This window comes from Leucoraja erinacea, chromosome 3, assembly GCF_028641065.1.
Source record: "Leucoraja erinacea ecotype New England chromosome 3, Leri_hhj_1, whole genome shotgun sequence".
Classification (NCBI taxonomy): domain Eukaryota; kingdom Metazoa; phylum Chordata; class Chondrichthyes; order Rajiformes; family Rajidae; genus Leucoraja; species Leucoraja erinaceus.
In genome coordinates this window covers 26,974,138-27,001,358 of record NC_073379.1, presented here as the reverse complement: position 1 = coordinate 27,001,358, position 27,221 = coordinate 26,974,138, and the positions used below count along the sequence as shown (strand labels likewise).

Below are 27,221 nucleotides of genomic sequence, written 5' to 3'. Positions count from 1 at the left end.
CAAGAGTCAGATGCACTGAAACCGAACAACAACATTTACAAAACTAATACCAAATTAACACCATCCATATAGGTGCATAATAAATGTCTTGATATTTTACCTTTTCAAACTGCAGGAAGAAATAAGGATCATCCTCAATTATCAGTAAATCATATTTTCTGGCAATCTGCAAAGAAACAAGAGCATAGGTTAGAAATTATGCAATGAGAGGACTTCTTGCCTGGAGTCTCAGCTCTGCAGTGTGAATGGTTCCTCTATTTCAGAACAGTTTTGCCTTCCGACTGTGAGGATTTCATGCGAAAAGCTGGCGACACAGTAATGGGTTTGCACACTGGAGTGTCGGGAAGAGAGCACAATGTGTGCACGCTCCTGCAATCACACATTTAATGCTGCTGGCGCAAGGAGAATTCACTCCCCTGCCTTTGTCAGTCAGGTTATGAGGAAATTGTAGAGGGGGACCGTCAGATAATCAAGAAGGGGAGAGTCAAGAAAGAAAAAGACACAAAGTGCTGGAGTAACTCAGCGGGCCAAGTAGCATTTCTCGAGGACGTAGATAGTTGACATTTTGGGTTGGGACCCTTCTTCATGCTGTCGGGTATCCATGTTCTCCAGAGATGCTGCCTGATGCGTTGAGTTACACCATCCCTTTGTGTTCTATCCAGAGCCATCTCGATAATCTAGACATTTAATGGATGTGACATTTTAGGGCTCTTCTTCATGTTGTCATACAAGGTTAATTCTCGGGATGGCGAGACTGTCATATGCTGAGAGAATGGAGCGGCTGAGCTTGTATACTCTGGAATCTAGAAGGATGAGAGGGCATCTTATTGAAACATATAAGTTTATTAAGGGTTTGGACACGCAAGAGGCAGGAAACATGTTCCCGATGTTGGGGGAGTCCAGTACCAGGGGCCACAGTTTAAGAATAAGGGGTAAGTCATTTAGAACTGAGATGAGGAAACACTTTTTCACACAGAGAGTTGCGAGTGTGGAATTCTCTGCCTCGGAGGGCGGTGGAGGCCGGTTCTCTGGATACTTTCAAGAGAGAGCTAGATAGTGCTCTTAAAGATAGTGGAGTCAGGGGATAGGATGAAAAGGCAGGAACGGGGTACTGATTGGGGATGATCAGCCATGATCATATTGAATGGCGGTGCTGGCTTGATAGGGCGAATGACCTACTCCTGCACCCATTGTCTATTGTTGGGTATCCATGGTCTGCAGAGATGCTGCCTGACCCATTATGTAACTCCAGCACGCTGTGTCCCATCTCAATTATCTAGACTTATTTCAGGGATAGGTGGCGGTGACATTTCGGGGAACTTTCTTTGAACTAACTGGTGGGTGGCGGGGGGGAAACTGGGGAATAGGAGGCAGGACAAAACAGGATGAGTGATAGGTGGATACAGGTGGGGGGAGGGGATATTGATTGGCAATGTTTGGACACAGGACAGAAATGAAAAGACAAAAGGATGTGAGATAAAGATAGACGGTGGGGATTGTTGCCAAAAGATGGGATAGAGGTGGAAGAGAGGGAGAGGTGGAGAAATGTTCAAAGAAAGGTTCTGACCCAAAACATCTCCTATCCATGTTCTCCAGAAATGCTGCTGGACCCAATGAGATCCTCCAGCACTTTGTGTCTTTTTTGTAAACCAGCATCTGCAGTTCCACTTTTCTATATATGTGACCCAACTTGACTTGGGAATATCTGCCTCCACCTCCTCTGCAGTCAGGGTATTCCTGACTCCAGCCAATCCTTTAGAGACACAGCACGGAAACAGGCCATTCAGCCCACTGAGTCCATGCCGACCAGCGATCATCCTGTACACTAACCTACACACACTAGGGACAATTTTACAACTTACCAAAGCCAATTAATTGACAAACCTGCATGTGGGAGGAAACCGAGCACCCGGACAAAACCGACACGTTCACAGGGTGAATGTAAAAAAAACCTCCATACTGACAGCACCTGTAGTCAGGATTGAACCCGGGTCTACAGCGCTGTAAGACATCAAATCTATAGCTGCCACTGTGTCGCCCCTTCTGTGTTGATTCTTATTCAGATCCCCTGTAAACCTCACTGCTTAAACCACAGGTGGGGTGATCAGGCAACTGAACCATCCTACCAACAATTGGAGAGCAGTCCTGAGCTACCATCTACCTCACTGGAGACCCTCAGACTATCTTTGATCGGACATTACTGGACTTAATCTTATGCTGAGCATTATTCACGCTACTGCCCTCATCATTTACATGTACACTGCGAATGGCTCAATTGTAATCAAGCATTGTCTTTCTGCTGACTGATTAGCATGCAACAAAAGCTTTTCACTATACCTCGGTGCATGTGGCAATAAACTAAACTCAAACTCAGCTCAACGGCTTCAACCCAATCCATCCCCATCAATTGTGCAATCTTGTACACCTCCATCAGGCCACACCTCAGCCTCTGACCTCTCTCTTTGCCCACCTATCATCCTCTGCTCCGGTCTGTCCCACTAATCACTGAATCAGGAAACTGGAAACACTTGCATGTGTGTTGCCAATCTCAGAGTTATACAGCACAGAAACAGGCCCTTCGGCCCATACCGACCAAAACGCCCCATCTAACCTAGTTCTATTTGCCCGACTTTAACCCATATCTCTCTAAAGCTTGATCAAAAAAATAATTTAGCAATGAGTTTTGTTTATTTTCCTGTATATTATGTTTAACTGACAGATTAATGGGTTTCAAATTAATTCATAAATTATTAACTTTTTAAATTTGAAGCAATTTATGTAATTACTCAAATCGATTTAAGCGTCCCTGATCACTGTAACCAATCCCATGGCTCGTGGGAATGAAGTGTAATGAGAGCTTCTGTCTGTAGAGATTAGCGATGAGATGGAAAAGATGAGCTACGACAGAGGAAAGGGAGAGAGGCGGAGGGTGTGGGCTAGAGGTAGGGAATGGAGAGGTAAGTGAAAGACAGTGGACAGGGTTTGGAAATTATGCATCGATAACCAGTTATAGTGCTGTTCTGAAACATACACCACTGTGTAAACCGAACCCGACTGTTTACAACACTGGCAACGTTTTTATCTCTAAGATTTAAGATTTAACTGGAACTCTAAGGGCAGCACAGTGACACAGTGGTAGTGTTGCTGCCTTACAGCTCCAGAACTCCAAGGTTCAATCTTGGGTGCTGTCTGTACAGAGTTTGTATGTTCACCCCATGACCTGCGTGGGTTTTCTCCGGATGCTTCGGTTTCCTCCCGCACTCCAAAAATGTGTACGTTTGTAGGTTAATTGGCTTCAGTAAAATTGTAAATCGTCCCTAGGGTGTGTAGGATAGCATTAGCGTACAGGGATCACTGGTTTGTGTGGACTCTGTAGACCGTGCTGTTTCTGAACTAAACTAAACTAAATTAGCTTTAATTTATACTTTTTTTTTGAATGCAGATTTTTTTAAGGTATGGAGTTCAGTTTTGGGCACCATGGTATCAGAAAGATGTTGCCAAGCTGGAAAGGGCGCAGAGAAGATTTACGAGGTTGTTGCCCGGACTTGGGGGTCTGAGGTTGGGAGAGGTTGAGCACGCTCGGACTTTATTCCTTTGGATCGCAGGAGGATGAGGGGTGATCTTACAGAGGTGTACAAAATCGTGAGAGGAATACATCGCAGCCTCTTGTCCAGAGTAGGGGAAATCGAAAACCAGCCTTAAGTTTAAGGTGAGGGGGGAAAGCTTTAATAGGAATCTGAGGTGTAAGTTGTTTTTTTTTTTACACAAAGAGTGGTGGGTATGTGGAATGAGTGGGCAAAGGTGGCAGTTGAGGCAGGTACAATTGCAACATTTAAGAAACATTTAGACAGGTACATGGATAGGATAGATTTAGAGGGATATGGGTCAAATGCAGGCAGGTGGGACTAGTGTAGATGGGATGTGTGGGAGCTCGTTTCCATCTTGTTTGACTCTATGGTGATACAGCATAAAAAACGGCCCTTCGGCCCAAAGAGTCTACGTTGACCAGGATCACCCGTACACTAGATCTATCCTGCACACTAGGGACAATTTACAAAGGCTGATATATAGTCCTGGCCAATAGCGCTGCTCAAAAATTAAAACTGCACCAATGGCAGGGGGACTGCATCCGAGCAAGCCCCCCCCCCCCCCCCCGTTGGAAGCAAAGCGTTACCGGCTCCAGACTGGTGCGTAAAGCGTAAACCGTAAAGGTTTAAATAGAGCGCTGTCGGCTAAAGTGCCATGGGTTCTAAATATAGCGCTATGGGCTTTAAATACAGCGCTATGGGCTTTAAATACAGTGCTATGGGCTTTAAATACAGCGCTATGGGCTTTAAATACAGCGCTATGGGCTTTAAATACAGCGCTATGGGCTTTAAATACAGCGCTATGGGCTTTAAATACAGCGCTATGGGCTTTAAATACAGTGCTATGGGTTCTAAATACAGCGCTATGGGCTTTAAATATAGCGCTATGGGCTTTAAATACAGCGCTATGGGCTTTAACCATAGTGCTGTGGGTCACAGATTGTTCGGGCAAAATTCCCCTATAACACTGGGCAAAATCCCCCCCTCCCCTGGAAGTCCCCCTGAAAATGTGGTGCCTAGGCCAGTTGAGGCGGCTGATCTCAACCTCATTGGGACTTCTGTGGCCAATCAGCGGGTCGAATTTGTCCCCTTTGGCCGGAACGCTGGAATTCCAGCTCGGCTGGAACCGGCAGATCTTTTCCCATAACGGACTTCTGTGGCCGACTCCGAGGGCCAGTATTGTTTCCGCCCCCGGCAAAACGTATTATCCAGAAAGGCTCTGGAACCAAGGGTGCCATAAAATCGCTGGTGGACCTAGAAGTGACTGCGGTCTTACCTGATATATCTCCTTCTTTCTCTCAGTACTAATGGAGGCTCCAGTTGGGTTTCCACCATTTGGAATAGTGTACAGTAATTTCGGGATATTGGAGTCGGGGTTCTTCGCATCCGCCGGCTTCCATCTCGAAAGGATGTCGGACAGGGACTGGGGAATGATCCCGTGTTGATCACTCGACACGGCGAGGATCTTGCACCCCAGTGGATGGAGCTGCTCAGAAAACAAGAGATCACATGGGACATTTATTACAATAAAGACAGCAACTAGTTTAGTTTCAGTTTAGAGATACAGCCCAGAAACAGGCCCTTCAACCTACTGAATCTGCACCATCCAGCGATCACCCGTACACTAACATTATCCTACACACTAGGGCCAATTTACAATTTTACTAAGTCAATTAACTAACAAACAACCAAGACTGCAACTCTACCCTACACCACTGTGCCGCCATAATATTTTCACTTGTGTGTCATTATCATGTGCTCCCTAACGAGTTTCCTATTTAAGTGGTGACATTTGTCTCCGTCTTTGCTCAGTCTTTGATCTCCTCATATCAAGCCTTGTACTCTTGTTGATTAAGATTCTAGTAAAAGCCATTTTGAGTTTCTGGCTCATATATATGTGTGTGTGTGTGTGTGTGTGTGTGTGTGTGTGTGTGTGTGTGTGTGTGTGTGTGTGTGTGTGTGTGTGTGTGTGTGTGTGTGTGTGTGTGTGTGTGTGTGTGTGTGTGTGTGTGTGTGTGTGTGTGTATATATATATAACATAGATGCAGGAGGAGGCCATTCGGCCCTTCGAGCCAGCACTGCCATTCATTGTGATCATGGCTGACCGTCCCCTATCAATAACCCGTGCTTGCCTTCTCCCCATATCCCTCGACTCCACTAGCCCCTAGAGCTCTATCTAACTCTCACTTAAATCCATCCAATGATTTGGCCTTCACTGCCCTCTGTGGGAGGGAATTCCATAAATTCACAACTCTCTGGGTGAAAAAGTTTTTTCTCACCTCAGTCTTAAATTACCTCTCCTTTATTCGAAGACTGTGGCCCCTGGTTCTGGACTCTCCCAACATTGGGAACATTTTTCCTGCATCTAGCTTGTCCAGTCCTTTTATAATTTTATATGTTTCTATAAGATTCCCACTCATCCTTCTAAACTCCAGTGAATACAAGCCTAGTTTTTTCAATCTTTCCTCATATGACAGTCCCGCCATCCCAGGGATCAATCTTGTGAACCTACTGCCTCAATCACAAGGATATCCTTCCTCAAATTAGGAGAACTGTACACAATACTCCAGATGTGGTCTCACCAGAGCCCTATACAACTGCAGGAGAACCTCTTTACTCCTATACTGAAATCCTGAGATCCCACAAATCCAGACACTCCGATTTGTGTCTACAAATCCCTCTACTGTTACACAAACTCCATGCAGACAATGCCAGCGTCCGGACTGAAGCTGGACAGGGGTGGCACACTGGCACAGCGTTACCGAGTTCCTGCGTAACAGCGCCAGAAACCTGGCTTTGATCCTGACTACGGTTGCTGTCAGTACGGAGTTTGTCCCTGTGACCACGTGGATGTTTTCAAGATGCTCCTGTTTCCTAAACACGACAGGGTTATAGGTTAATTGGCCTCTGAAAATTGTCCCTAGTGTGTATAGAATTAAGGTATGGTTGATTGTTGGTCAGCAGGGACTCGGTGGGCTGAAGGGCCGATTTCCACTATAATTCTAACATAAAAAATACTAACTATTTCTAAAATAAACTAGGCTAGAGACGTACAAAGATTTGCAACCTCTGGCATTCCCCTCATCCCAATCCCAGATCCATGTCTCCACTGTTCCTCCAGTTATTATTTGTTTACCTTGCTTCATCTCTCTCCTACTGTGGCACGGTGGCACAGCAGTGGAGCTGCTGACTCGCAGCGCCAGAGACTCTGGTTCAATCCTGACTTTGGGTTCTGTCTGGGTAGAGTTTTCCCTGTGACCGCATGGGATTCCTTCGGGTGCTCCCACATCCCACTGACAGGAGAGTTGGTGTGTTATGTGGCCAAGGTTAATTGCTCGTGATCTGTGAGTGGTTGGTGGAATCCGAAAGGGATTACAGTTGGTCTCTGGCCAAGAAGAACTTAAACACTTCTTACCGTGGCAAGGGTCCCAGAGTACGTGGGGCAGTCCAGAAGAATGTTGTCCCCACGACTGATAAGCATCTCAAACACCTGAGAAAAGGGGGGAGAAAAAATGGATGCAAAGTTACTGAGGGTAGAGCCAGGATTTTGCCATTTATGCCATGTGCCTTTTCATGCCTTTTTTGATGATTCCACCAGGATAATGCCTTTTTCACAATCGGGTGCCTAAATTAGCCTTTTTTTTTGCCATTTTGCTAAAAGATCGTGCTTTTATCTAGTTGTACCGTGATTACAATGACGTTTTCTACGTTAACACGTTAATATTAATGTTATTATTAACGTGTTATCATAGTATAACTTACAAGAAAACATTTACCACCCGGGACGCCACCATCGGTCGTTCATTCGTTCGTTCGTTCGAGGGAGTCGGTGACGGCAGCGGTCACTGGACAAAAAGCCCGATAAGAAGAACCAAGGGGTGGAGGGGGAGGGGGCCTGGAAGGTCGGCGGTGGGAGGCTCCTCTCCCCCACACACCCTCCCAAGCAACAAGGGCTGAAGAGTGCCGTGCAAGGAGAGGGACGACGGTTGGCGGAACGACCGGAATGGAGGCGATGGCTGCAGCGGGAACTGCGAAACGGGGCCAATACAGCGACTCTTGCATGTGGACTCAGTGGGCTGCTCTGTACTAACTAGGGGACTGTGCTTATTATGTATAGTGATAATCCTGCTGATCAAACAAAGTATTTTGCTGTACCTTGCTGCACATGATAATAAAGTAACCATTGAGAGGGTAACTCTACAGTTTCAGACAGCAGAAGCTACAAGAATATTTAACGGTTAGTTGAGGGAGGAAACAGAAGGAACAGCACCTCATATTCTGCTTGCGAAGCTTACAACCCAACGGTGAGAACATTCAATTATCCAGCTTTAGGTAATTAATCCATCCCCCTTCTCCCCTCCCTCTTCCTGTGCTACACCAGAATTTGCACTCATTTATCCCCACCCTCTTCACCCATATTCCTTCCTCTGGCTTCACAATTCTTCTATCTTTATCTCATATCTTTTGTCTTTTCATCTGTGCCCTATGTCCAACCATCTGCCTATCAACCCCTCCTCACCTGTATCCGCCCATCACTTATCCATCAAGCTCCGTCCTGCCCATCCTCTCTTCCAGCTTCCCCCCACCCCCCAACGATAAGTCTGTAAAAGGGTTCCGACCCAAAACATCGCCTATACATGTTCTGCAAAGATGTCCAGTTACTTCAGCAATTTGCATCTTGTTTTCACCATATTCTAACCATATGGTTGAAGATGTTTCTAAATGGATTTTACGAATTATTCAATTCTAGTCCTTAATGAAAAGACCTCTCCTCTCTATCCCGTTCCACACCAATATCCATATTATTGGATAACTCCTAGTAATTATGTGGTTCTTGTCCTGCTGGACCTATCTGCCGCCTTTGATACAGTGGACCATGATATCTTAATATCTCGGTTACAGCACCTAGTGGGCATCTGTGGCAGTGCCCTGGGATGGTTCAGGTCCTATCTGGCAGACAGAACCATGTGTGTAAACCTTGCTGGTTTTGAATCCTCCTCCGCTCCTCTGTCATATGGGGTTCCACAGGGCTCAATTTTAGGACCCCTGCTTTTCTCACTATACTTACTTCCTCTGGGCTCTATTCTTAGAAAGCATGGCATCCCTTTTCATTTTTATGCTGATGACAGCCAACTATATATGCCACTGAGGGAAGGAAGACGCCTTTTCTGTCAGATCACTTCTGTCATGTCTTGATGACATTAAGTCCTGGATGGCCCTAAACTTTCTAGGATTTAATGAAAAGAAGACAGAAGATATTGTTTGGCCCCGTGAACCTCCCCGTGTTGACTTGGGTCCACTGGCACGGTACGTGAAGCCAACAGTTTTAAACCTGGGTTTTAGGATGGACAGTGATTTTAAATTAGATCATCAAATAGGCGCGGTGGTTAAGTCCAGCTTCTTTCACCTAAGGAAGCTGGCAAAGGTGAAGCCCATTCTCGAGCGGCAGCATTTTGAAACAGTAATCCATGCCTTTATTACATCTAGGCTGGATTACTGTAACGCACTCTATTTTGGAGTTGCACGATCTTCACTGGCTCGTCTCCAGTTGGTTCAAAATGCTGCTGCTCGTCTTTTAACTGGAACTCGAAAGAGGGAGCACATATCGCCAATTCTGGCCTCCCTACACTGGCTCCCGGTGCACTTTCGAGTTCATTTTAAAATTATTTTATTTGTTTTTAAATCTCTAAATGGGCTCGCCCCGCCTTACCTCTCTGAACTGCTCCATCCATACGCTCCTGCCCGGTGCCTCGGGTCATCTGATCAGCTGCTCCTGGAGGTACCGAGGTCTAAGCGGAAGCTCAGAGGGGATAGAGCCTTCTCTGTTGCTGCTCCGGCGTTATGGAACACTCTACCTTTGCACATTAGACAGGCTCCTTCACTGTCCATCTTCAAAACCAGTGTTATATATTTATATTCCTTGGCTTTTGACACCGCTTGAGACTTTGCTCCTGTTTTTTGTGCTTTTAATGTTTTTAATTTTATTGTTTTTACTCTTTCGTTTAATGTTTTTATTGTCGTGTAATAATTTCTTGTCCATGATTAGTCATGTACAGCACTTTGTTGCAACTGTGGTTGTTTTTAAAGTGCTCTATAAATAAAGTTATTATTATTATAATTATATTTTATCCACAGGTTGAAAATATGCATCTCAAAACGAAAATCCTGAATTTGCTCCTGCATCTCCTATCCATTCCCTCCACAGATGCTGCCTGACCCACTGAGTTACTCTTGTTTTAAGGTTTAAGGTGAGGGAGGAAAGATTTAATAGGAACCTGATGGGCAACTTTTATTTTTGCACAAAATGGTGGTAGGTATATGGAACGAGCTGCCAGAGGAAGTAGTTATGGCAGGTACTATCACAACGTTTAAAACACATTTGGACCAATAAGATAGGTTTGGAGGAATATGGGCCAAACGCAGGCATGTGGGACTAGTGTAGATGGGTCATGTTGGTCGGTGTGGGTTAATTGGGCCGAAGGGCCAGGTTCCATACTGTATGACTCTATGATTCTAGCACTTGGTGTTCTGCTCCTGTACCTATTATTAAATGCTTCAGTCACACTTTTAATTGTACCTCGATACACGAGACAATAATAAAGCCAACTCAACCCAAAACAAACCAACCCAAACTCTTCTGCTGCTGATAAGAGTTCAAGGTTATATCGTGCACTCATGTGTCCCAGTTTCTCTCACCTTACTGAGCCCCTCCTGACTGCCGTTGGTGACACACAAGTCCATCTGCCCTTGCTCCGGGCTGTAGCTCATGGTCGGTGGGTTGTGAAGCCTTTTCTGCAGATCCTTCATCCAGGAAATTAACTCTGGAATTCTGTAAAACACAAGATCGAACAGGTTAATTGGCCTCTGCCAATTAACCTGCCAACAAGACCCTTGCGTCCGGCAAGTGCACGAGAAAGTGGGGTAACATAGAACTAGTGTGAACAGGTGAAGGACCTGTTTCTATGCTGTCTTCCTGAAACAAGAACAATGGGCCGATGTCGAGAAAAGGGCACAGGAAAATCGAAGCAGGAATGGATCTCTTAAACCTGCCTTGCCATTCAACCTGATCACACCTGATCTACCCCAGGCCTCAACCCATCTTTAAAGCCCATAGCCCTCAATTCTCCAATATTCCAAACATTTAGCTAGTTAGATTTGGGGTTAGTTTAATATTAATGTCACATGTACCAAGATATATAGAATAATAGAAAATAGGTGCAGGAGTAGGCCATTTGGCCGCTTGAACCAGCTCCGCCATTCACTGTGATCATGGCTGATCATCCCCAATCAGTACCCCATTCCTGCCTTCTCCCCACATCCCCCGACTCCGCTATCTTTAAGAGCTCTATCTAACTCTCTCTTGAAAGCATCCAGAGAATTGGCCTCCACTGCCTTCTGAGGCAGAGAATTCCACAACTTCACCACTCTCTGGGTGAAAAAGTTTTTCTTCATCTCCGTTCTAAATGGCCTACCCCTTATTCTTAAACAGTGGCCCCTGGTTCTGGACTCCCCCAACATTGGGAACATGTTTCATGCCTCTAGCGTGACCAATCCCTTAATAGTCTTATATGTTTCAATAAGATACCCTCTCATCCTTCTAAATTCTAGTGTATACAAGCCCAGTCGCTCCATTCTTTCAACATATGACAGTCCCGCCATTCCGGGAATTAACCTTGTGAACCTACACTGCACTGCACAGAATACTCTAGGTGTGGTCTCACTGGGGCCCTGTACAACTGCAGTTGGACCTCTTTGTTCCTCTACTCAACTCCTCTTGTTATGAAGGCCAATATGCCATTAGCTTTCTTCACTGTTGTACCTGCATGCTTACTTTAAGTGACTGATGAACAAGGAAGTCCAGATCGTGTTGTACTTCCCCTTTTCCCCCAACTTGACACCATTCATATAATAACCTGCCTTCCTGTTTTTGCCACCAATGTAGATAATCTCACATTTATCCACATTAAACTGCATCTGTCATGCATCTGCCCATTCACCCAACCTGTCCTAGTCACCCTGCATCCTCATGACATCCTCCTCACAGTTCACACTGCCACCCTGCTTTGTGTCATCTGCAAATTTGCTAATGTTACTTTTAATCCCTTCATCTAAATCATTATGTAAATAGCTGCAATCCCAGCACCGAGCCTTGCGGTACCCCACTAGTCACTGCCTGCCATTCTGAAAGGGACCCGTTAATTCCCACTCTTTGTTTCCTGTCTGTCAACCAATTTTCTATCTATGTCAGTACCCTACCCCCAATACCATGTGCTCTAATTTTGCCCACTAATCTCCTATGTGGGACCTTATCAAAGGCTTTCTGGAAGTCCAGGTACACTACATCCACTGGCTCGCCATTGTCCATTTTCCTAGTTACATCCTCAAAAAATTCCAGAAGTTTAGTCAAGCATGAACAGTACAGAGCAGACCAGAAGAAGGGTCTTGACCCGAAATGCCACCCATTCCTTCTATTCAGAGATGCTGCCTGTCCTGCTGAGTTATTCCAGAGGGAGTGACCGGGGTGAGACTGGCCATTGATTATGCTAGAGGCCTTGCTGAGGCAGCGCGAAGTGTAAATGGAGTTAATGGAAAGGAGGTTGGTTTGTGTGATGGTCTGGACTGGGTTCTTGATTAATAAGAGCGTCAAAGGTTACGGGAAGGAGGCAGAAGAATGGGGTTGAGAGGGAAAAGTAGATCAGCCATGATCGAATGGCAGAGCAGACCCGATGGGCCAAATAGCCTAGTTCTACCCCTATGTCTTAAGATCTCTCATTACCCCGATGAGGGGGAGTATTGTAGAGCTCGCTTCATGGTCTCCTGGCCAAACGTGATACTCCTTCCACCCTTGATGGTGAAGCTGGCGGTCTCAAAGGGGAACATGTTGGGGTTCGGCATTCCTCCAGCGAGGGAGATCATGGTCGGCGGACTTCTCTGCAGCAATTCGGCTGAAAACAACCACAGGAAGACTCCAGGTCACACAGTGAACAATAGGGCTCTGGCAAGTCAGATAATTCTGCAAATACCATCAAGCCAAACTCAAGTACAATTGGTAGAGCAAGGCGGAAGATACAGAGTGCAGAATATAGTTCTCAGCATTGTAGCGTATCAGTTCCATAGACAAAGTCCAATGTCCACAATGGGGCAGAGGTGAATTGGGCAGTACCCTATTTAATGGAAGGGCCATTTAAAAGCCTGATAACAGAGGGGAAGTAGCTGTTCCCGAGTCTAGTGGTGCACGCTTTCAAGCTTCTGTACCTTCTGCCCGATGGGAATTGGGAGAGGAAGGAATGACATTACAGGGGGTGTATTGTCTATAGCGAAGATGGCTGTGAAAGGCTACAGCAGAATCTTGATCGGTTGGGCAGGTGGGCTGAGGAATGGTTCATGGAATTTAATATGGACAATTGGGAGATGTTTCATTTTTGGGAAGTCTAACATGGTCAGGACCCACATAGTGAATGGCAGGGCTCTGGGGAGTCTTGTAGAGCAGAGGGATCTAGGAGGGCTGGTGCACAGTTCGTTGAAAGTGGCAGCACAGGTGGATGGGGAGGTCAAGAAAGCTTTCGGCACGTAGGCCTTTATAATTCAGAGTGTTGAGTGTAGAAGTTGGGAGGTCATGTTAAAAGTTATACAAGACATTGGTGAGACCACATTTAGATTATTGTGTTCAGTTTTGGTCAACATTTTATAGGAAAGATGTTGTCAAGTTAGAAAGGCGTAGAGAAGATTTTCCAGGATGTTGCCAGGACTCGAGAGCCTGAGCTATAGGGAGTAGTTGAGCAGCTAGGACTCTATTCCTTGGAGTGCAGGAGGATAAGGTGATTTTATAGAGGTGTACAAAATGAGAGGAATAGATCGGGCAAACGCACAGAGTCTTTTGCCCAGAGTAGGGGAATCGAGAGTCAGGGGACATAGGTTTTAATGTGAGGGGGGAAAGATTAAAAAAATTCCACTAAAGGTGGTGGGTATATGGGACAAGCTGTCAGAGGAGGTAGTTGAGGCAGGTACTATTGCATTGTTTAGAAACATTTAGACAGGTACATGCATAGGGTAGGTCTAGAGAGATATGGGTGAAAAACAGGTGGGTGAGAATAGTGCAGATGGTGCATGTTGGTCTGCAAGGGCAAGTTGGACCAAAGGGCCCAATTTCATGCTGCGTGACTCTAGATCATCAGCCCATTCTTTGCAACTTGCACTAACAATAGCAGGGAGGGCAATGGGATTGGTGCTGGGAAAGAGGGAGCCGAGGGGGTGAGAAAGAGAGGGTGGGTGTGTTTAGTTTGGTTTATTATTGTCACATGTAGCTAATGTTATCCCACTTTTTAAGAAAGGCGGAAAAGAGAAAATAGGGAATTATAGACCAGTTAGCCGGACATCGGTGGTGGGGAAGATGCTGAAGTCAATCAAAAAAGATGAAATAGTGGCACATTTGGATAGCAGTAACAGGATGGATGTCAGCATGGATGTATTAAGGGGAAATCATGCTTGACTAATCTTCTGGAATTTTTTGAGGATTTAACTAGGAAAATGGACAAGGAAGAGCCAGTGGATGTAGTGTACCTGGACTTTCAGAAAGCATTTGATAAGGTCCCACATCGGAGATTAATGGGCAAAATTAGGGCACATGGTATTGGGGGTAGAGTGCTGACATTGATAGAAGATTGGTTGGCAGACAGGAAACAAAGAGTAGGAATTAACAGGTCCCTTTCAGAATGGCAGGCAGTGACTAGTGGGGTACTGCAAGGCTCGCTGCTGGGACCGCAGCGATTTACAATATATATTAATGATTTAGATGAAGGGATTATGTTACATTAGCAAATTTGCAGGTGATACAAAGCTGGGTAGCAGTGTGAACTGTGAGGAGGATGCTATGAGAATGCAGGGTGACTTGGACAGGTTGGGTGAGTGGGCAAATGCATGGCAGATGCAGTTTAATATGGATAAATGTGAGGTTATCCACTTTGGTAGCAAAAACAGGAAGGCAGATTATTATCTAAATGGCGTCAAATTGGGAAAAGGGGAAGTATAATGGGATCTGGGGGTCCTTGTTCATCAGTCAATGCAGGTACAGCAGGCAGTGAAGAAAGCGAATGGCATGTTGGCCTTCATAACAAGAGGAGTTGAGTATATGAACAAAGAGCTCCTTCTGCAGTTGTACAGGGCCCTAGTGAGACCACACCGGAGTATTGTGTGCAGTTTTGGTCTCCAAATTTGAGGAAGGACATTCTTGCTATTGAGGGAGTGCAGCATAGGTTAATTCCCGGGATGGCGGGATTGTCATTTGCTGAGAGAATGGAGCGGCTGGTCTTGTATACTCTGGTATTTAGAAGGATGAGAGGGTATCTAATTGAATAAGATTATTGAGAGATTGGATTCGCTAGAGGCAGGAAACATGTTTCCGATGTTGGGAGAGTCCCGAACCAGGGGCCACAGTTTAAGAATAAGGAGTAAGTCATTTAGAACAGAGACGAGAAAACACTTTTTCACACAGAGAGTTGTGAGTCTGTGAAATTATCTGCCTCAGAGGGTGGTGGAGGCCGGTTCTCTGGATACCTTTAAGAGAGAGCTAGATAGGACCATTAAAGATAGCGGAGTCAGGGGATATGGGGAGAAGGCAGGAACAGGGTACTGATTGTGGATGATCAGCCATGACCGCTTTGAATGGCGGTGTTGGCTCGATAGGGCGAATGGCCTACTCCTGTACCTATTGTCCATTGTGTAACTAGGTACAGTGAAATGTTTTGTATTGTATGCTGCCCAGTCAGCTAAACAACAACATACTATACGATTACAATTAAGCCATCCACAGTGTACAGATGCAGGATAAAGGGAATAAGGATTAGTGCTAGATAAAGTCTGATTAAAGATTATCCAAGAATATTTCATGAGGGAGAAGGGAGTTCAGGACCACTCTCTCGTTGGCGATAGTTGGTTCAGTCGCCTGATAACAGCTGGGAAGAAACTGACCCTGAATCTGGAGGTGTGCTTTTTCACACTTCTGTACCTCTTGCCTGCTGGGAGAGGGGAGAAGAAGGAGTGTCCAGGGTGAGACTGGTCCTTGATTATGTTGGTGGCCTTGACGAGGCAGCGTGAAGTGTAGATGGCATCAATGGAAGCAAGGTTGGGTTGTGTAATGGTCTAGGCTGCGTCCACACTCTGCAATTTCTTGCGGAGGAAGGAAAAAAGGAGGAGAGAGGAAACAAAATTAAAGTGGTCTTTACACTAAAAAGGGGAAAATTAGACCTAAATTACTGGCCTAGATGTAATAATAAAGGAACAGCAGACACTGTTTATACCAAATGTAGGCACTAAATGTTGGAGTAACTCAACAGGTCAGGCAGCATCTCAACCTGAAAAGTCACCTATCCATGTTCTCCAGAGATGCTGCCTGACCTGCTGAGGTATTTTGTGTCTATCTTTAATTTACCGGTCTGATAGCTTGTCAGTGGTGGTTTAACCTACAGGTATTAATCTGTGACAAAGTTTAATTGCACTTTGAAATACCTTGCTTAATAAATGAAAGCTGGGATTGAATCATTAAATTAGGTTTGACTAACTTGATTAATTGGACTTGGGTACAAGGGACGCAATACCAAAGTCTGGAGCAAAGCGAAGAGAGTGGTAATAGACTTCAGGTGAACTGTCCAGTGCAGTAGATAGACACAAGACTGTGGACGTTGCATGCTGGCAAGTGTGACGTGCTTGGTTAAAGGAGGTGTAAATTAACTAGTGAAATATTTGAAGAGATGTATGCACAGTTCATTGACGTTGGCAGGAAGGTAAATGCAATGTTAGCATTTATTTTGAGAGGACTAGAATGTAAAAACAGGGGTGTAAAGCTGAGGCTTTTTTTTTTTTTTTTACACAAGAGAATTGAGCGGAGGGTTTTTAAGGCACTAGTCGGGCCACATTTGGAGTACTGCGAGCAGGTTTGGGCCCCATATCTGAGGAGGAATGTGCTGGCATTGGAACCAGAGGACATGGGTTTAAAGTGAGAGGAGAAAGATTTAATGGGAACCTGAGAGGCAACTTTTTCACTTGGAGGGTGGTAGGTATATGGAATGAGCTGTCAAAGCAGGCAGTTGAGGCAGGTACTACACAACACTTAAAAGACACTTGGAACAGTACATGGATAGGAAAGAAGTTCAGAGGAGGTTTACGAGAATGATCCTAGGGATGATTGGGTTAAAATATGATGAGCGTTTAACGGCACTGGGCCTGTACTCGCTGGAGTTTAGAAGAATGAGGGGGGGGGGGGGGAGGGGAGGACCTCATTAAAACTTACGGAATAGTGAAAAGCCTGGCAGAATGGATGTGGAGAGAATGTTTCTACTAGTGAGAGAGTCGAGGACCAGAGGGCACAGCCTCAGAATAAAAATACATACTTTTAGAATGTAGATGAGGAGGAATTTCTTTAGTCAGATGGTAGCAAATTTATGGAATTCATTGCCACAGAAGTCTGTAGAGGACATTAGATATTTTTTGAAGCGGCGATTGGCAGATTCTTAATTAGTACGGGTGTCATAGGTTATGGGGAAAAGGCAGGAGAATGGGTTGCGAGGGAAAGATTGATCAGCCATGATTGAATCTCGGAGTAGACTCAATGGTCATGGATAAGTTGGATGAAGAGCCTGGTTCTGTGCTGTTTGACTCTGTATGAGTCTTTACAGAAGACCAGGGTATATAATCAAGGTAACATGTATACATCAGAGGTGTACTTGTATTGGATGTTAGTGAGTAGCCTATTTACACAAGTAGCCCAAATGTCTAAAGTTCAGCTTTTCCATTTTTTTTTGTGTTATAATATTTACCTCAGCACCTGTTGATCATTACTACTTGTAATGGCATGTTTACAGCCACTTTATCATAAGACTACAGAACAGAAAGCCAAGTGTCATCATTTTAATACATGACCAGAGTGAGATTATAGGGAGAAGGCAGGAGAGTGGTTTTGTGAGGGAAGATTGATCAGCCACAAGTGAATGGCAGAGTGGACTCAATGGGTCGAATGGCCTAATTCTGCTCCTATAACTTACGAACATGAATTCAACTGAGAAAGTGGAAAGAAATGCAAGACACTTGAAAGAATGTATATGCGATAATTACTAATTGGAGGCACACGAGACTGCAGATGCTGGAGTCCTGAGCAAAATAAACTGTTGGAGGATCTCAGCAATTCAGGCAGCATCTGTGGAAGGTAATGGACAGATGATCTTTGGGTTCTGACCCTTCGTCAGACTGGGTACTCGTTTGGTTTAGAGATACAGCATGGAAAAAGGCCTTGCAGCACATCGTTCACAACAGATTTATCACATCCCCACGTTCTCATCCGCTCACTACGGATAATTTACAGAGGCTAATTAACCTACAAACCTACAGGTAATAGGGATGTGGGAGGAAACCGGAGCACCCAGAGGAAAACTACGTGGTTTCCACAGTGAGAATGTACAAACTCCAACACAGATAGCATCTGAGGTCAGGATCAAACCCAGGTCTGTGGCACTGTGATGCACCAGCTCTACCTACTGTGCTGCCTTTTTTGGGTTGGGACCATTCTTCAGACTGAAGATTTATGAATGTGTTGCCAGGACTTTGAGGGCCTGAGCTATAGGGAGAAGTTGGGCAGGCTGGAACTTTATTCCTTGGGGCGTAAGATGCTGAGGGGTGATCTTGTAGGGATGTATGAAATCATGAGAGAAATAGAAAGGGTGACTGTACATACACTCTTACCCAAGATGGGGACATAGGTTCAAGGTGAGAGGGGAAAGATTTAATAGGAACCTGTGGGCAATGTTTTCACTCAGAAAGAGGTGGGTGTATGGAATGAGCTGCCTGTAGGAGGTAGTTGAGGCAGGTACTACACAGCATTTAAAAGACACTTGGACAGGTACATAGATAAGACAGGTTTAGAGTGATATTGGCCAAATATAGGCAAATGGTACTAGCTTAAATGGGGCATCTTATTCGGCATGGGTGAGTTGGACAAGGGGCCTGTTTCTGTGCTGTACGACTCTATGGGGTTTACAGGAGACAGGATATATAATCAAGGTAACATTTATACATTGGAGGTGTGCTTGACCTTGGTGTTAGTGACTAGCCTATTACAAAAGGAACCCAAATCTCAAAAGTGCAGCTGATCCATGTATTTTTGTGTATTAATATTTACCTCAGCACCTGACGATCATTGCTATTCTTAACAGCATGTATGCAGCAACTTTATCATGAGATTACATTCCTTCCAGATCGGAATAGAAAGCTAAGTGTCATCATTTTAATACATGACCAGAGTGAATTCTGGTTTAAACAATGTGCTATGGATTGTAAATTAGAAGCAGTCATAACTTAACAGTTGTTAATTATTGGACTAGCAACCTAGAAATCTGGCCTAGTGAACCAGAACACGGCACACATGACAATAATGAACTTAACTAAACTAAAAACTGAAATTTAATCCTGTGGCGCAGTGGTAGAGTTGCTGCCTTAAAGCACCAAGGACCCAGGTTCGATCCTGACAACAGGCTCTTGTCTGTATGGAGTTTGTACACACTCACCGTGACCTACGTGGGTTTTCTCAGAGATCTTCGGCTTCATCCCACAATCCAAAGACGTACAGATTTTTAGGTTAATTGGCCTGGTATAAAATGTAAATAGTCCCTAGTATGTGTAGGATAGTGTTAATGTGCGGGGATCACAGGTTGGTGCGGGCTCGGTGGGCCAAAGGGCCTGTTTCCGCGCAGTATCTCTGAACCAAACTTGACACTAGAAAATGCAAATATTGGCATTTTGAGAAAAACACAAAGTACTGAAGAAACTCAACTGCTCAGGCAGCATCTGTAGAGGAATGGACAGATGACATTTCAGGATGGGACCGTTCTTCAGATTTGATTACCGGTATACTAGATTAATACTGTTTATGATATAAGATAAAACTGTTAGATGAAGGTATTTATAAAATGTTTGTGTGTTGGGAAGACAGGGATCAACATCAAAGCTTCTTCAAGATGACAGGAATCCACATTTTACTGTGGTTTGCCTGCCATTCTGAGCCCTGAGAATTCATGCAAGCAGAGTTGGGCACAGATTGCTGGTACAACTCAGTGGGTCAGTGGTGCAGCGGCAGAGCTGATGCCTTGCAGTGCCACAGACCCAGGTATGATCAGTTGGGCATGTGGGCTGAGGAATGGTTGATGGAGTTCAATGCAGATTAGTGCGGGGTGTTGGATTTTGGGAAGTCAAACCAAGGCAGGACCTTCACAGTGAATGGTAGTTGTTGTAGAACAGAGGGGTCTTGGAAAGCAGGTGCTGTATGGCTCAGTTGGAAACGTCAAAGACTAGTGGGCTGTAAGGAAAGATGGGCAAAGGAGATGTGCAGGGCAAATATTCTTTTACAAAGAGGATGGTGGTGCCTGCAACTTGCTGCCTGGGGTGGTGGTAGAAACAGATATGATAATGACATCTAAGAAACAGGCTCTTTGGCCCAATTAGTCCAAATGCTGACCAAGGTGCCCCATCCAAGTTAGTCCCATTTTCTGATGTTTGGCCCATATCCCCCCTAAACCTTTCCGACGCATGTAACTGTCCAAGTGTCTTTTATACGCTGTTATTGTATCTGGTCTAACTACCTCTTCTGGCAGTTTGTTCCATCTACCCACCGCCCTCTGAGTGAAAAGGCTGCCTCTCAGGTTTGTGTTCACTTTCATCCTTCTTCACTTAAAGATATGTTTTTGATTCTCCTACCGTGGGTAAAAGACTCCGCATTCACCCTATCTATTCCCCTCATGATGTTATACACCTCTATAAGATGACAACTCAGCCTCCTGCGCTCCAAGGTATAAAGTCCTAGCCTGGCCAACCACTCCTTATAGCTCATCCAAGACTGTGGTCAACGTTCTGGATTTCAGCCAACTCTCGTGACCCTGGTGCTGGTTGTGGCAATGGCCCACAAAGCCAGCAATACACAGCTAAACCATGCAAGCACATGGATCTGGGAGGAATGTGGTTGAGATGCAGGGTCAGGAATGAAATTGAACCAAGGCAGGGGTTTAACGATTGTTATCGCTAACTATGATGCCGTAGGGGACGACAACACGCACGCACACACACAGTCCGACAGTGGTGAATCTCTGGATATAATTGCCTCTTGCCTGGTGGGAGAGGGGAGAAGAGGGAGTGACCGGGGTCAGACTCATTCTTGATTATGCTGGTGGCCTTGCCGTGGCTGCGCGAGGTGTAAATGGAGTCAATGGGAGGGAGGTTGGTTCTTGTCTGCACTGGGTTCTTGAGGGCGTCAAAGGTTACAGGGAGAAGGCAGGAGAATGAGGTTGAGAGGGAAAAATAGATCAACAATAAATGCATGGCAGTGTAGACTTATAGCCCGAATGGCCTAAGTCAGTTCCTATAACTTATGAAGTTCTTATAACTATAACTTTAAGCTGTTTTAAATGCAACCACTTTTCATGCAAGGCTATCAGCAAAACTTACTCAATGCTCTGATGGGCGATATTTTTCGAGCTGCACTCACTGCATTGATATATCGTGAGTAGTTCATGATAATGATGAAGGTTTACGATATGAGCTAATGGACTGAGACAGTTGAACTAAACCTGTGGAGAGAGAAACCTGGTTATTGAATAAGGTCGTCATTCCAGCATACATTTTTTTAACCAGTGCCTTTCTTAGTGAGAGGTCGCAGTGTTGATTTCCCTGGGAAAAGCAGTGAAGTCAACCAGGGCAGCACAGTAGTGCAGCGGGTAGAGCTGCTGCCACACAGCGCCAGAGAGCCAGGTTCGATTCTGACCTCTGGTGCTGTCTGTGTGGAGTTTATACGTTTTCCACATGACTGCATGGGCTTTCTCCGGGCGCTCCGGTTCCCTCCCGCATCCCAAAGACATGCGGATTTGTAGGTTAACTGGCCTCTGTAAGATGCCGCTAGTGTGCAGGGAGTGGATGTGAAAGTGGGATAACATGGAACTCAGTGGGTCGAAGGGCCTATTTCCATACTGTATTGCTAAACTAAATTAGCAGCAGAGCTGTTACCTGAAGAAGGTGAGTGAGGAGAGATTTAAAATGGACCTTAGTGACAATTTGTTCACTAAGAGGGTAGCCAGGAATGTTTTGGCAGAGGAAGGTGTGGAAGCAGATACAATTACTCTCAAAAGAGTTTGGACTGATATATGGATACAAAGGGCTAAATGTCATGGGAGCAGAATTAGGCCATTCGGCCCATGGTGTGAACTCCACCATTCAATCATGGCTGATCTACCTTTCCCTCTCATCCCCCCTCTCCTGCCTTCTCCCCATAACCTTTGCTACCCTTACTAATGAAGAACCTGTCAATCCCTACTTTAAAAATATCCTATCGGCCACCACAGCCGTCTGTGGCAATTAATTCCACAGATTCACCATGCTCTGACTAAGGAGGGTTCAGAGGGCTATGCAACAAATGCAGGCAAATGTGACAAGCCCAAAATTCCAACCGTCCGCATGGCCAAGGTTGTCAAACACAAACCATTGAAATTTTAACCAAAGCAGGCAGCAGTACAAGCCAAAAAGCAACAAGCTCTCCGAGGATGAAATGCGGCTCACTGTATAACTGCAGTTCCTTGACACAGCAGGAGAAACATACATTCAGTTAGTTTAGTCTATTATTGTCACATGTATAGTTAAATGCTTTTTTGTTGTATGCCATCCAGTCAGTGACAATACTATACATGGTCACATCCAAGCCATCCACAGTACAGATGCAGGATACAGGGTATAAGGTTTATTGCAAGATAAAATCCAGTAAAGAACAATTAAAAATAATCCGAGGGTCTCCAATGGGATAGATTTAGTTTTAGTACAGCACTGAAACAGGGCATTCGGCCCACCAAGCCCGTGCCGACCAGCAATCTCCGCACACTAGCACTATCCCGCACAAACACACAAGCACATCAACGACAATTTACAATTTAACCAAAGTTAATTAGCCCACAAACCTGTACAACTTTGGAGTGTGGGAGGAAACCAGAGCACCTGGAGAAAACCCACATGGTCACAAGGAAAGCGTATAAACTCCGTACAGGCAGCACCTATAGTCAGGATCGAACCCTGTTCTCTACCGCTGTGCCATCCTGATGTTAGGTCAGGACAGTGATCTAGTTGGTGAGAGGATGGTTGGCTGCCTGATAAAAGCCCCTCTATATCAGGGCACTGCCTCTATTTCACTAATTTCCCTGAGAACCACCTGCCCCACCACCTCACATATCTCCAACCAAATGCATTATTTAAAAAATGCTGGTCTTTACAAACTAAAAGTACAATCAAGTATTGAAGGGTCCCGACCTCGAAACATCACCTGCCCACGTCCTCCACAGATGCTGCCTGACCCGCTGAGTTACTCCAGCACTTATCGTAAAACGCAAACATATGATTTTGTTTTACCAGAGCAGGCAGCTAGATGCGCCAAAATAAGAACACCAAGCTCTCAGACAGTGGATGAAGTGCAGCCCACGGTAATAATTGCTGTTTCTTGCACAGCGAGATGAATAGAAATCCCTGAAATAAATGTTTCAAAACAGATATTACTATCCCACCCCCGTAAAGCAAGTGGCGGATTGGACAGCTGTGGGAAATCTCCAAACCAGTCAGCAAAGGCTGCGACTGTGACCAGGACCATTTAGGGACATGAAAGCCACCACAGACTGACTATAAGGTCCATGCATGCATGCAGCCCCGGGGCTAAGCCGTGGTCTGTGTTGGGAGCAGACACCCACACTCGCACTGCACTTTGCATACAGCGCTACAAACCCCTCTTCGGCCGCTCTCCCCTGCACCGGCTCCGGCCCCCCATCTCCGATCCGCGCTCTCACTCATACATACACATACATACATACATACATACATACAGGGCCTCCGCTCACCGCCACCGCCGAACGACTGCGCTCCAAGGGGAGGAGGCAGGAACCGCATCCAGCTTAAATGCACAGCCCACACCGCTTGTGCAACACACCGATTATGCAACATGTAGTTTATTAAAGTGGAAATGAATGATCATACCGCTTTGAACCTGCTAGTCACAGGGTCATTCAGCGTGGAAACAGGCCCTTCATCCCAACTTGCCAGAGAGTCATACAGTGTGGAAACAGGCCCTTCATCCCAACTTGCCCATACCGACCAAGATGCCCCATCTACACTAGTCCCACTTTGGTCCATATTTCTCCAAACCTACCCTATCCATGTACCTGTCCAAATGTTTTTTTAAATGTTGTGATCGTTGTGTTGTCTCAACTACCTTCTCCGGCATTCTCTTCCGTACACCTAGTACCCTTTCATATACAAAAAGTTGCCCCTCAGGTTCCTATTCCATTTTTCTCCCCTCATCTTAAACCTTTGTCCTCTGGTTCTTGATTTCCCTACCTGGGTAAAAGACTCCTTGCATTCACCCTTTCTATTCCTTTCAAGATTATATACATCTATAATAATACCTCTCGCCCTCCTGCGCTCCAAGGAATAGAGTTCTAGCCTGCTTAACCTCTCCTGAAGACCCCTCGAAGTCTTGGCAACATCCTTGTAAATCCTCAGTCTGAAGAAGGGTGCTAACCTGAAAAGTTTATGACAGCACAGTAGATAGAACTGCTGCCTCACAGCACCAGAGACCCGGGTTTGACCCTGACCTCATCCTGCGTGGAGTGTGTACATTCTTCCCTGTCACCCTGTGGGCTTCCTCCAGGCGCTCCAATTACATCCCACATCCCAAAGACGTGCGGGATTGCAGGTTAATTGGCTGCTGTAAATCGCCCCTAGTGTGTCAGGAGAGATTGAGAAAGTGAGCTAACATAGAACTAGTGTGAACGGATGTATCATTGGTCAGCGTGAACTCGGTGGGCCGAAGGGCCTGTTTCCATTCTGTATCTCTAAACTATCAAGCAGCTGTAATACCCCACTCCAAGTCCCAGTTTGCTATCTATTGTGCTTGAGTTTGAATAGAATAACCTTTAATAATCCTTTACAGGAAATTACAGTGTCACAACAGCTTCAAGACAGACATAACACCACACATTTCAACAGATATCTTCAATACATAATAAGTTAAAATTTTTGTGCATTATAAAACCTTATAGCAGCTGGTATACAAGACTTCCTATGTCTCTCCGTTTTGCACATTGGTGCAATCAGTCTCTGACTGAAGATGCTGCACTTGATCACCTTCAGGGCGTGGAGTGGGTGAGTGGGGTTGGTCATTATTGAGCCTAGTTTTTTCAGAGTTCTGGCCTCTGCCACCTGCTTGACCGTTAGTTGCTCTGCCCCAACCACTGAGCCGGCCTTCCTGATCAGCTTATCCAGTCTGTTTTTGTCCGCTATTTGGGCGCCTTCTCCCCAACAGGCCACAGCAAAAAACAGAGCACTGGCCACCACTGAATGGTAGACACTGCACAGTAGGGGTTGACAGATATTAAATGACTTTAGCCTCCTTAAAAAATACACTTGATTGTGTAGTTTAGTTTAGCTTAATTTAGAGCTACTGGGGTCTGCAACCTACGGCCTCTGGGCCGAATGCGGCCCGTAACCCGAAATCATCCGGCCCGCAGGTGGATTTTTTTACCCGTAATCATCCGGACCGCTGAGTGCCCTGAGCAGCGGCCGGATTACCCGAGCAGCAGCGCCCCGACACGTTTAAGAAAGAAGTGCAGATGCTGGAAAAATCGAAGGTAGACAAAAATGCTGGGGGAACTCAGCAGGTGAGACATGCAAGGATTGCATGAAGCTGTCTCACCCGCTGAGTTTCTCCAGCATTCTTGTTTACCTGTGAACACGTGATTTGATGCCTGCCATCCGGGGCAGGATGGGGGTGGGATCCAAGTGTACATGTGATAGATGTGGCCCGCCATCCGCTCACAGACATGCGTCCCGGCCCCTATGCAAAACAAGGTTGCCGAGATACAGCGCGGAAACAGGCTGTTGGTGGTGGTTGGTTTGAAGTGAAGCACTGCAAATGGCTGTTGGTGGTGGTTACTTGACAACTTCCTGTTTGCACGTATATTGATTTTAGATAAAACGCTACCACTTACTGCTGTGATTTTTGGCCATCTTACTCAGTTCCCCTACGCTCATCAGGTGCAGAGGATTCTTCCCAACAATCTCTCTCCTGTCAATCATGCCATGAAAGTCACGCCCCTTCCGATGGGATTTTAAACCCGGAAGTGTGGGTGTGGCTCAGTCTCTGCAAGATGGGGGAGGGAGAGGTCACGACTCTGTCTGAGCTGTGAATCAACTGAACACACTGAATGTCTACTGAACTGTGAGTATGGTGTTTTGTGGTGCTTTGTGTGGTTTTATGGTGGTTTCACCCTGCTTGAAATAGTATGAAACTGCATTTGAATGTGGTGGCTTTGCACCCTGCATGAAATGACATGAAACGGCATTTGAATTTGGTGGCTTTGCACCCTGCATGAAATGGCATGAAACGGCATTTGAATGTGGTGGCCTTGCACCCTGCTTGAAATGGTATGAAACTGCACTTGAATTTGGTGGTCTTGCATCCTGCTTGACGTGGTATGAAACTGCACTTGAATTTGGTGGCCTTGCACGCTACTTGAAGTGGTATGAAACTCAACAGACTTGGTACTGGAGTTGGGCGTTTCAATGCCAGCATGTGGAGATGGGGACACCGCCATTTGAATGCAGAGCAGAACAACAGACAGCCAACCATGTCATCTCTGGGTGCCCGCTCTACCACCCACCAAATGGAGCTCAGGGCCTGGCAGACATTGACGCAGAGACAATAACCTGGCTGCTTAACACCCAGCTTCAGATCTAACTATTCCTTTGGTTTATGTTTCATTCGCAAGAAGAAGAGAAAGAAGGCATTATAATATAATATATGATAAACAAAAAAATAATAAATGAATAACCCCAATAGTTTTGAAAAATTGAAGCTATGACCAAGAAAGTACTTTAATGCCTCTCCTTCCTCAGACGACGAAGGAAGTTCGGAATTGTATGAAGTACTGATAACACTGAGTCGTTGAACTTCATAATAAGTACTTTAATAAGAATACATACAGAGACTATAGCAACAGGTACTATAGGCTTGAAGTCATAGGTTAAACTGAAAGCATGGCTGCTTGCACACCACCAGATGGCATAGTGGAAACCTGACATGGATTACGGATCGGGTTAGCAATAGCAAAGCCAGACAAAGGATCAAATCAGCAATATTGATTGATCATAGGCATGTCTCCAAGTCCTGTTGTGATGCATCACAGCAACCCTAGGCAGTAAGAAATTGCAGAGAGTTGTGCACATGGCCAGTCCATCACACAAACCAACCTCCCTCCCATCTACATCTGTTCTTCGTGTTGCTTCAGGAAAGCAGCTAATATAATCAAGGACTATTTCACCCTGATCATTTCCTCTTCTCCCCTCTTTGATCGGGCAGAAAATATAAAAGCTTGAAATCCGCGTTATTCGGAGACAACTTTCTCCTGCTGTTAGTTTAGTTTATTGTCATGTGTACCGAGGTGCAGTGAAAAGCTTTTGTTGCATGCTATCCAGTCACTGGAAAGACAATAAATGTTATCAGGCTACTGAGTGGACCTCTCATAAGCTAAGGGTGTAGATCTGATCTCCCAATCTGTCTCATTGCATCCCTTA

General features: G+C 45.4%; 1 protein-coding gene across 5 annotated transcripts in view; it reads right to left on the bottom strand.

Annotated features, from left to right (window-relative positions):
• The window catches only part of aadat (aminoadipate aminotransferase), a 54,549-nt gene extending 30,988 nt beyond the window's left edge, over positions 1-23,561 (bottom strand). The window contains exons 1-7 of one of the 5 annotated variants that reach the window (XM_055632323.1): positions 23,474-23,561; positions 21,069-21,190; positions 12,364-12,532; positions 10,284-10,416; positions 7,003-7,077; positions 4,864-5,073; positions 101-166 (exon numbers count right to left, since the gene is read on the bottom strand). In XM_055632323.1, the coding sequence (XP_055488298.1) occupies positions 101-166; positions 4,864-5,073; positions 7,003-7,077; positions 10,284-10,416; positions 12,364-12,532; positions 21,069-21,135 (720 nt within the window). In that variant the 5' untranslated portion in view covers positions 21,136-21,190; positions 23,474-23,561. Of the gene's footprint in view, positions 1-100; positions 167-4,863; positions 5,074-7,002; positions 7,078-10,283; positions 10,417-12,363; positions 12,533-21,068; positions 21,191-23,009; positions 23,143-23,375; positions 23,395-23,461 lie in introns of those variants that run through there. The other 4 variants (XM_055632322.1, XM_055632324.1, XM_055632325.1 and 1 more) reach the window with 4 other exon arrangements.
• Positions 23,562-27,221: the final 3,660 nt, after the last annotated feature.